The sequence below is a fragment of the Corvus moneduloides genome, unplaced genomic scaffold (genome assembly GCF_009650955.1).
Source record: "Corvus moneduloides isolate bCorMon1 unplaced genomic scaffold, bCorMon1.pri scaffold_63_arrow_ctg1, whole genome shotgun sequence".
Lineage (NCBI taxonomy): Eukaryota > Metazoa > Chordata > Aves > Passeriformes > Corvidae > Corvus > Corvus moneduloides.
In genome coordinates, this window is record NW_022436935.1 from 55,287 (window position 1) to 66,143 (window position 10,857).

The 10,857-nt window shown below is 51.4% G+C and overlaps 2 protein-coding genes and 1 pseudogene across 2 annotated transcripts; 1 reads left to right on the forward strand and 2 right to left on the reverse strand.

Annotated features, from left to right (window-relative positions):
• Positions 1-1,975: 1,975 nt before the first annotated feature.
• On the reverse strand, positions 1,976-3,190 carry LOC116438981 (annotated as a pseudogene).
• A 3,200-nt stretch (positions 3,191-6,390) lies between these two features.
• Positions 6,391-7,623, forward strand: LOC116438980 (feather keratin 1-like). Its single transcript, XM_032098021.1, has 2 exons — positions 6,391-6,492; positions 6,875-7,623. The coding sequence occupies exons 1-2, from the start codon at positions 6,391-6,393 to the stop codon at positions 7,199-7,201; spliced, it is 429 nt and encodes a 142-aa protein (XP_031953912.1). The 3' UTR covers positions 7,202-7,623.
• Positions 7,624-9,967: 2,344 nt separating this feature from the next.
• On the reverse strand, positions 9,968-10,657 carry LOC116438999 (feather keratin Cos1-1/Cos1-3/Cos2-1-like). The gene has a single exon (XM_032098046.1). The coding sequence runs from the start codon at positions 10,640-10,642 to the stop codon at positions 10,343-10,345; it is 300 nt and encodes a 99-aa protein (XP_031953937.1). The 5' UTR covers positions 10,643-10,657; the 3' UTR covers positions 9,968-10,342.
• Positions 10,658-10,857: the final 200 nt, after the last annotated feature.

A 10,857-nucleotide genomic window follows, 5' to 3' on the forward strand; every position in this document is an offset into this window, starting at 1 on the left:
TGAGGCGCTGGAGTGTGTCCAGAGAAGGGAACAGAGCTGGGCAAGGGTCTGAAGCTGACTCCTGTGAGGAGTGGCTGAGGGAGCAGGGGTTGTTTAGCCTGGAGAAAATGAGGCTCAAAGGGGACCCTATTGCTCTCTAAAACTCCCTGAAAAGAGATTATGACAACATGGGGATCGGTCTCTTCTCCCAAGTAACAAGTGATAGGATGAGAGAAAATACCCTCAAGTTGCACAGGAGGAGATTGACACTGGATATTAGGAAACATTTCTTCACTGAAATGATTGCCAAGCATGGCAACAGGCTGCCCAGGAAAGTAATTGAGTCATCATCCCTGGAGGTATTTAAAAGATGTGTAGATGTAGTACTTCGTGATATGATGGTGGTGGGTATGGCAGTGTTAGATACATGGTTCGGCTAGATGATCTGAAAGCCCTTTCCAACCTAAATGATTCTATGATCCCTTGAAAGATTTTGGCCAAGTGGAGCAAGTTGAGCAGAAGAGGGACTGGATGGGACCATCCAGTCCCTCTTCTGAGGGGGCTGGAGTACTTGGTTGAGGAGGAAGGATGAGGGAATGGGGCTTGCTGAGTGTGGAGTAGAGAATGCTTTGTGGGACATGTAAAACCATCTGTGGAAACATGGCTGGGAGTAATATCTGAGGAAACGGAGAAGTTATATTCACGTCCTAACAGAAGTTATAATGGTATGGAAATTATGGGGTAAAATACAGTTGTTGCTCCCTAGATGGAATGTGGTTGGCAGCACTTGAAACCTATTCCACAATGATTCCCCACACCCACAATGTGCAACCATAGCACCTGCTAAGGGGTTGGAATGGAAGGTGGAGTGGAGTGGAGACACTGCAGCCAGGCTCTGTTGGTATCCTTGCAGGGAGGGGAACTCCAAGGTACTTTGCAGCCCATAAACTGCTCAGCACCTGCCAACCAGGGAGAGAGATGTCCTGCTGCTGAGCCAACAACTGGGGGAAAACCACTTTCCTCAGATGAACTTGGTTCATTACAGTCTAATTGTGATATTAATGTACAACTCCCTCCCCAGTTTCCCCGCCCCTGAGGTACGACCTCCCCTCACTGGGCACGGGCTCTGTGTTCTTTTTGACTGTACCTTTAAAAGCGAAGCGAGAATTTTACACTCATCAGTGACAAAGTATGTATGACTAGAGTCACTCAAGCTCCACCTAAACATAAATAAATAAAAGTAAGTGGAGGATGAGGGAAAAGTTAGGGAAGACACCATTGTAACTTGTGGGATGAGTGAATGGGCTGAACCTGGGAAGCTTATTGGATAAGAAACGCACTCTGTGCACACTGAAGAGTTTTACTGGGGATTAGAACTTGGCTGTGTATTTCTTTGAATACATTTTTTCAGTCAGATTCTATCATTGACAAGGTCAAACCTTGACCTGTCACAATTTTTTATTGATAAGAGCGTTATTCTGTAAACTGTCACTGTTAGTACTTCACTGGTGTTTGCAATCTCCGGCGGCGGGGAACACACTCGAATACTGCGGAAGACCCACTAAGGGGTCAAAAAGTGGGAAGACCTGCTGAGGGGTCTCCCTTAGTCTGTTGGTGTTCCCTGACTGAGTCAGTCAAGCCGCCCTCGGATCCAGCAGGACAGCTCAGTGCAGGGTCTCCCTAAGGGGACGCTGACAGAATGGTCAGGCACAAGGGTCTCGGCTTTCCTGGGGCACTAACAGACAAATTAAACACTAAGGGTTGAGGAAACCTTTTTCACGTGACAACATCTCTGATCTAGCTCTAGTCACTGAATTGTGTTGAATCATTCTATCCAGCCCTAGATAGGTAGAGAAGTTTGAAAAGCAGACAATCACCTTCTAAGCACAGCCAAAGCAATCCTGTGATAATGGTCCCCATACAAGCATACCCAGTAAACCCCCTGGTCATTTTGTGAGGGCATATACAAGGGAAATGATGACACAGAGGCAAGGGCTCAAATGCAGCAGAACTTTAATGAGTCAAAAGATGAAAACTAGGTAAATCTGAACAAAAGGAGCACCAGAGGCAGATAGGAGTCTGCACCAAATAACTGTGGTGGAGATCTCAGGAGGTGTCCATCTGCCTGATCCAGAGAGGGAGCAGGGCCAGCAGGTCGTCCCCAGGATGGCTGAGTGTGGCTCACAGCCCAGGGGAGCACAAGGCAACAAGGACACAGGAGGGAAAGGAGAGAGTGGCAGAGGGCACAGGCAGGGATGGGCCGTGCTTCCCGAGAGCCCAGGCTGGCCTCAAGCTTTTGCAAGGGCTGCTGGGGTTGTTCAGTCCCTCAGGAAGCAACAAGCTGATGCTCCATCCCCAGTGAAGTACTGCCTTGTTGAGTCCTTGGGTTCCTTCCCCAGGGCCATCTCCAGCAGCTTTAGCAGGGGAAGCACCTCGTGCCACAGAGGCCACTGCCCAAGCCTGAGAGGCCAAAGCCCCCGGAGCTGATGGGCACTCCCTGAGAGCTGAGGATGCTGCCAACAGCAGCCGAGGTGGAGGATCCCACGGTGGTGTTCTGTGGGAAGGAGCTGAGGATGGGCCCGGGCAGGGTCACCACGACTGGCGAGGGCTGGATGGCCACGGTGGAGTCCTGGCACTGCTGGACACAGGGCTCATTGCAGCTGTTGGCCAGCGGGGTGGGGCCGCAGGGCTGGCAGGGCCGGCACGGGGTGTAGCAGGACATGTCTTGGGGCTGGAGATGCACCTGGCAGAGAGAGCAGGGGGAAGCAGAGCAGAAATTGTGGATGAAGAGCAATCTTTCACCCCACTAAGAGTGAGATAAGTCACAAGTTGGAGAAAAGTGCTGGGGACTATGCAGCGAGATCCACAGGTATCACCCTCCTTTCTGCCCAAAAGAACCCTCTGGACTGCAACAAAGCCCAAAGAGGTTCCTTCCTAGTCCATAGCTCAGGAGACACTTAACCAAGTTTCAACCTCTGGTCGTGAAAGAACTTCATCCCCTTCCCTCTCCCATGATAGCAGTTCCAAGATGCCACGTACAACTGGGGCAGGTATGAGCTGAGGTGCGTTGGAGAAGTATGAAGAGAAGGAGAAGAAAGAGCTTCAGACTCACCTTTTACCAAAGGAGATGGAGGTGAGAGGACTGGATGAGAGAGTGAGGAGAAGAATATGCTTTTATACTGCTCTTGCACTGCCTCAGGCCCACAGACATTGCATGACAGCAGTAATTTTCCAGCAGACTCATCTCAAAAACAAAATGTTCTACCTAGTGGCGCAAGTTGTGTTTTGGTTTCTGTCAACCTGTGCTGCCATTTCATTTCCTCATTTTCAACATTCCTGCTCTGCTTTCATGTGCTAAGATGAAGCACCCAAGGATATCCTGGGTGACGTTGTGTCAGTGAAGGCGGAATATGTGTTGGAAGTGTGATGGGGTCCCATGAGCGTGGGGGATGCTGGCTTGGAGCAGTGAATTGTAATTGTTTACAGCTCCCTTTGTAGCAAGAAGTTTCAGCTCTCTTCCGATTGCTGAGCTTTTCTCTGGGAAGAATGTTTACCAGTTTGTCTGAGTATGAAGGACTAGGGACAACCAAAGCCTGCCTGGCTTTGAACCAGGCAAAATATGTGGAGGGCACAAGAAATTCTTCTATATAGATGAGAAGTCCAAAGGATGACTGGGGCAGCTTCACTGAGGGCAGGGGTTACAGGAAAGGTGGAGGTACTCAAGGGATTCTTGTCCTTGGTTTTTACTAGCAGGAATTGCTATCAAGAGATTGGGCTCCTTGGAAAGCCATCAGCAGGAAAGGCTTACCTGCACTAGGGTAGGATCAGGTGTGGGAACATTTAAACAGATTGACTGACATGAGAGTGTGTGACTTGGTGCCGTGCACCCGTGAGGGATGGTTGGTGTCTGAAAGACTCAGCACTCACAGAATACTTTGCAGGACTGGAAGAAAGTCAGCGGACCTCTTATCTTCAAGAAGGCCATGAAGAAGGAGCCATGTCAGTCAGCCTTACCTCAATTCCTGCAAAAGTAATGGAGCAAATCAACCTGGAAGCAATTTCTCAGGATAAAAGGACAAGAAGTTGCCTGTGAGGGATCAGCATGGATTTCTGGAAGCTTGACAAATCTCATTACATTCTCTTATCTTGTGCCTGGCTCTGGTGGGTGAGGGAAGTTCGGCAAATATTCATCTAATCTAACTAAGGCCTTTGATGCTGTTGCCTGTAACAATCCTTAGAGACAAACTGACAAAATACAGGCTGGGGAAGAGAGTGGTACAGAGGACAGAAATCTGTGAAAATTGTTGGTCTTCAAGGGTTGGGATGAGAGGCACAAAGTCCAGCTGGCAGACACTCATTCCTGGTGCACTGCAGGGCCCAGACTGAGGCCTGCACTGTTTAACTCCTTTATCCAAGATCCTGCACTGAGGGAAGAAAAATCTCCTGCCCCACTATAGGCTGGAGCTGATTGGCTGCCAAAGAGCTTCACAGCAGAGGACAGGGGTCCTGGAAGGCACCATAAGACAACTCTGGTTGGAAATGGCATCCGACAATGTCTTGGGCTGCTTAGGAAGGGGGTGTCTTTCAGATGATGGAAGGTAATCTCAGAAGTGCAGAGATAGAGGAGACAGTGCCTCTCTCAACTCTTCACCTACAAGATCTCCCAGGCTGCTGAATCCCCTAGAAGAGTTCCAAGAGGGTGGGGGAGCCTTCCCAGCAGCGAATGGGTCTCAAAAAAAAAGACTGCCTGACAAGAGTCAACCAGTGAAAGCCACCTAATGCATTCTGGATCACAGCTGCTATGAAGCAAGTTCTAGGCTATCTGGAGAACTGGGCCACAGCAGCCCTCTGGCATTCAAGAAGGACAAATGGCAAGATCTGCACTTGGAAATGAAAAACCTCTTTCAGCAGTATGGGCTGGAGACTGAACTATGCTACAATCTGAGAACCCTCAGCTCTCTTGTGAGAGATGTTCTTTGGGGAAAGACTTGGAGGATGGAGTGGATGCACAAGCCTCATCCTCCTGGCCAAAGAGACCATGCTATGTTGAGGAGCTCTCCTGAATGCTCAGTGGAGGGATAGAAGGGGTTGCAGAAAAATCTCCACTCGTTGGGACTTATCCCTGGTCCTGTGCCTTGAGTATTCTCTTGGCATTTGTGCTTCAGCATACCTTGTTTCCTGTGCCCAAAAAGACTTGCTTGGAGAGGACCCCAGCATCCTTGGGGAAGCAGGAACTTGTCCAACTCCCTAGTAAATGAGGGTTGTCAGTGATAACCCCTGCAATGCCATGTACCTGAGAACACTGAGCGAGGGGATGCGCTCAGAAATGCCCTGGATACAAAACCAGCTCTGAGACTACATCAAGGAGTGATGCACTTCCCTGCCCTGCAGACATGGAGGCAGCTGGGATGCGTCCCAGGAGGGCAAGGGAATGCCTTCAGTAGGCAAATTTCCAGGGAGAGACTCTCCCTACCTGTGGTGAGTCATGCTCCAATTTTGGGTTGGCCGTGTGTCAGCCTTTTGGTGTGAGGTCGAGCCAGGAGGGTGGGATGTCTGTAGACCCATATCCCTTGCAGGGACACAACTGCCCTCCAGCAAGGGCAGATCCATCCATAACCCAGGAAAGCTGCTGCAAGCACTGGGCCGTACCCGAGTACACAGCTTCAGGCAGCCACAACAGCTATTGCTGACAGCATGACCTTCTTGCCAACACTCCCACAGCTTCAGGGGCTCACAGGACAGTCAACATGTTTTGGAAAAGTCTCTCCTGTTGGTCAGGGTTTAAGGCATACAGCCAAAGTTCATGGCACTGTGAGGAGAATGGGACAAACAAGATGCTGTGCCAAGACCCAACACACCCCTCATGTAGTGAGGAGAGACCTGACCCCACCAGAACTGTGGAGTAACCATGGTACTTAGGAAGGATGACATTTTCCTTCTTCATGGTGACTGAAGGCAGTTATATGAGACCCCCAGAGACTGTCATGAGAGGGGATGTCTCTTCCAAGTAAATCTGTAAAGGATTGAGGGAGAAGGATAAGTCACATCATTAGGCACAGGAGCCTTTATGTACCCAGGACAGACTCCTGCATTGGCAGGGGGAGATTCAAACCTTTCTGTAACAAGGTTTGAAAGGAACATCACCAGATTTCCAGGTTACATGTCCTACATCTGCACAGACCCCTCATACACTTAAGGGTACATCTTGTGGTGATAGTGACATGACCCCTCTTGGGAAGTCCTCGGATCTGTCATCCTGGAACTTGAAAGGAGGCTACATAGCATAATGGGCACGTCAGAAATGAGGAAATGTACTGGCAATGCTGATGGAAACCAAAACACAACCTGGGGCATTAGGTGGGATGTTTTGCTTTGGAGATGAGTCTGTTGGAAAATTACTGTCCTTGTGCAATGACTGTGGGCCTGGGGCGGCACGGGAGCAGTATAAAAGCAGTTCCACCTGCTCACTCTCTCATCCACTCTTCTCCTCCACACAATCTCCTTGGGAACAAGGTGAGTCTGAAGCTCTTTTTTCTTCTTTTATTCATTCTCATCATTATCCTTCCATGGGATTTTTCAGCACAAAACTGTCCCTTTGTTCTACACCTGATTTTGGTGCTGCTTTCCATGGGAGAGGGAAGGGGGCAAAAGAGGTGACATGGAGAGAGGTTGGAGCTCAGTTAGGTGCCTCCTGTGGTATGGGCTAGAAAGGGATCTCTAGGTGCTTGGTTGCATTTTGCAGGTCTCTTTTGGGCTTTGGAGAAGGAGAAGCCTGTGCACCTCCCTATGATAATTCCATCTCTTTGTGCCAGCTCGTGTCCTCTCTTCCTTGTGGTGGTGTTACAGGCTTCTACTCACCCCTTATGCTTTTCTATCCCCCTGTCTTCTCTGCCAGGTGCATCTCCAGCCCCAAGACATGTCCTGCTACACCCCGTGCCGGCCCTGCCAGCCCTGCGGCCCCACCCCGCTGGCCAACAGCTGCAATGAGCCCTGTGTCCAGCAGTGCCAGGACTCCACCGTGGCCATCCAGCCCTCGCCCGTGGTGGTGACTCTGCCCGGGCCCATCCTCAGCTCCTTCCCACAGAACACTGCCGTGGGATCCTCCACCTCGGCTGCCGTTGGCAGCATCCTCAGCTCTCAGGGAGTGCCCATCAGCTCCGGGGGCTTTGGCCTCTCAGGCTTGGGCAGTGGCCTCTGTGGCACGAGGTGCTTCCCCTGCTAAAGCTGCTGGTGGTGATTCCAGGGTATGAACCCAGGGACTCAACAAGATGGTACTTCATAGGTGATGGAGAATTGGGTTGCTGCTTCCTGAGGGGCTGAGCAACCCCAGCAGCCCTTGCAAGAGGACTCTTGGGAAGCACAGCCCATCCCTGGGGCCCATCTGCCCCTCTGCCACTCTCTGCTTTCCCTCTTATGTCCTTGTTGCCTTGTGCTCCCCTGGGCTGTGAGCCCCACACAGCCGTCCTGGGGAGGAGCTGCTGGCCTGCTCCCTCTGTTGGGCCGGCAGATGGACTTCTAGAGGGTTCTCAGCCACAGCTATGTGGCACAATCTCTTATCTGTTCCTGGTGCTCATTGCACCATGACCATTGCTTGAAATGACCTAATTTCCCTCTCTTGACTCATTAAAGTTCTTCTGCATATAAGCCCTTGCCTCTGTGTCATTTCCCCTGCAGATGCTCTCCCAAAATGACCAGGGAGAGAGATGTTGCTCAGTCTTTGTTCTGGGAGGAGGTGTTTGGGGATGCTTCTAAAGCAACTGGTAACACAGGCTGACATCAAGTTTGCTTAGTGAGACATTGGATTACTCTCTGCTTTCTAAACATTGCAAAACTAGCAGGATGATGATATTCCAGCTGCCAAAGGGATTTCATTGCTAGTGGCACCCATGGCCAACTTAAATCTCTGTGGACGGAAAGTTCATACAGAGCACCACTGTTTCTCTAGTGCACCAGCCCAACCTCTCCTCTAATTTCTGAGCAGATTTAGATGCTGCTTTCCACAGTTATTCTTGCACAGCCGATTTGATTGCAGAGTGACCACAGCTGCATCATCAACTTCAAGCCATGGCAGAGCCACTGTTGCTGGCAAAGCAGCCACAGGCATCCAGTGCTCAGTGCTAGGCCATCCTAAAGTGGGGAGTCACTGTCACAGCCTCCCCAGTCCCTGACCTTTTCCGTAGCCGTGGCATGGTCGCTCTTGGCAGTCGCCAACTACACCAAATGTGTGAACTGAAATACATGCAGGTAACCAAAATGGCCAAAATCTACACCTGAAGTGTAAAGGGCGGATTTATTCCATCACTACACTGGCAAAATGGGGAGACAGACACTGCTGAGCTTATTCCATCTTATAAGGGACGAAAAGTGCATGCAATAGGCCTGTGCCCTGCTTAACTCAGGGCCTGATGCAGGCCCATCCTTTCACAAGTCTGTGTTTTTATAACCTCTGAGCTTCTTAACTTTCTTCCCCCCCCCTACAAGAAGGCCCAAGCCTGTGGGAGAATTGCTTTAAAGTCTTTAACAACACCCTGTTATCTTCTGTGAGAGAATTCAGTTTCTTTCAGCAGGTGTGAAACAACCCAGAGCAAACACAAATGTGTGAAATTTTCATACTGAGTATTTTTAGCATCTCCCAGGTGCAAGTTTGACCTTTGAGTGAAAAGAACTCTAAAACCAACTTATTTTCTTTCTCCTTGCCAATCTTCCATTTTTAACTGTTACCTCCCAACAACCCACCAGTGCAGCTGGGGAGATGGACTCCTCATGCGAAGATTGGTTGGGCTCCCCAACATCTGCACGGTGTTCTCAAAGGCTGAGGGGGGAAATTGTGTTTGGGGTGCAGCAAGGAAGGGCCTCACTGCTCCTGGCTCTGCAGAAGCTAGGAACATCTTCTTCAGTGTCAAGGGATGGTCTCTAGACAGGAGCCTGTGTATGTCTCACCCTTCCTTCTCTCAGGGAAGACCCTGTGCTGTGATTGGTGCTTGCCACATGCCCCCTGTCTTGGTTTGAAAGACAGGTGTCTGCTAAGGAAGGCAGAAGCCCCTGTTGGAATGGCAGATGGGACCCCCCTTCCCTCCGAATTATTATAATTTTGAAATCAAGGGCCTTTTAGGCAAAGATGTGGGAAATAGGAATAACAGTTCTTTACTATTATATATCTATATGTGTATAACCAGTCAAACAAACAACAATAACTATGGCAGTAACAGCAAACAATCACAAACCCAGTGCCAGCCTTCTCGGCTGTCGGGCCCTTTCCCCTCGGGTGCAGTTCCGCTCGCAGCCGGCAGGGGCGCTGGCGGCTCCCGGTGAGCAGGGCAGGTGCGATGGTTCCCCCGCGGCTGCAGGGGGCGCTCCGGAGCGAGCTCGGGGAGCCCGCGGCACTGGTGCCCTGGGATCCCGGGAAGGGATGGAACAAAAAGCTTCACAAACCCCTGGGCAGCTGATCCCAGTGTCTGGCTGGATCCTCGGGAACAGCAGGCTGGAACGGCAGGCTGGAATGGCAGGCTGGAACGGCAGGGAAAAACACAAATCCCGGGTGGCAGATGAGAAAAATCCAACGGGGAACCCCCCGGAGGTCTGGGCAGGCAGGGCAAGCACGGCTACAGAATAGCGAAGGCTTGAAGCAACAGCGGGGCAGGACGGCCATGGCCCGGCTCCGAGCGGGGCAGGGAAGGTGGGCTTTGGGATCCTGGGACTTCTCCAGCAGAAGGAAAAACAGCCGAAGAAAGCAGCCTCCCTCTCTGTCTGAATGCTGAGACTGACTGACCGCACACCCAGGTGAAAAAAAAACTAGGCAGCTCTTTTGTTTTTCTTAACTGCCCAGCCATTTGTTCCCCTAGCACCACGTATGGGAGAAATTCCTTTAGCAGAAAAAAACCCCAGGAGAGCTCCTAAAACCCCAACATTACACTCCCAGAGCAACACCTTTCTCTCTGGCAGCTGGGGACACCGTGGGGAGAGAGAAGGACCACACAGAGGCACAGGCTAGGATGCAGCAAAACTTTAATGAGTTGGAAGAGGGAAAGGAGGTCCTCTGAGTGGGCAGTGTGGTGCAGGGAGCACCAGGGGGAGGTAGGAGACTCCGTCCCTTGGCCAGGGTGCAGTTCACACCTTGGATGGAGCTTAGCCAGTGATCACAGCCCAGGGAAGGACATGAGAGCAGAGACAAGAATGAACAGGGGGGAAACAGGCAAGTTAGACAAGGGCCATGGTTTCAGAGAGCCCAGGCACCCCTCCTCCAGTGCAGGTGGAGCCATGGATGCTCAGTGCCTCTGAAAGCAAGGCTCAGGATCTCCATGCTCAGTCCATTTCCATCTTCTGGGTTCCAGGGGGTCCTTCTGTGGGGCTGCCACCAGCAGCTTTAGCAGATCCTGTTGCAGTAGCGGTTGGTGATGCAGGAGAGGTCAAAGCCACCAGAGTTGATGGGCACTCCATTGCAGCTGAGAGCACTGCCAACGGCAGCCGAGGTGGAGGATCCCACCACGGTGTTCTGTGGGAAGGAGCTGAGGATGGGCCCGGGCAGGGTCACCACCACGGGCGAGGGTTCAATGACGACGGTGGAGCTCTGGCACTGCCTGACACAGCACTCATTGCAGCTGTTGGCCAGCGGGCAGGGGCCGCAGGGCTGGTAGTAAGGGTTACAGGGCTGGAAGCAGGACATGGCTCGGGGTCACAGGTGCACCTGGAAGAGAAGAAAGGGACATAATGGGGATGGTTGAGGAGCTGCCTCTCCACCCACCACAAGGGAGCCAAGACACAGGCTGGCGTGGGAGCTGGAGCCAGTGCAGGGAGGACCACGCAACTCTTTGCCTGACCCCCACCACTGAGCAAGGACAGACAGGCCCATGAAAGCACTTTCTTAGTCAGGAGAACAAG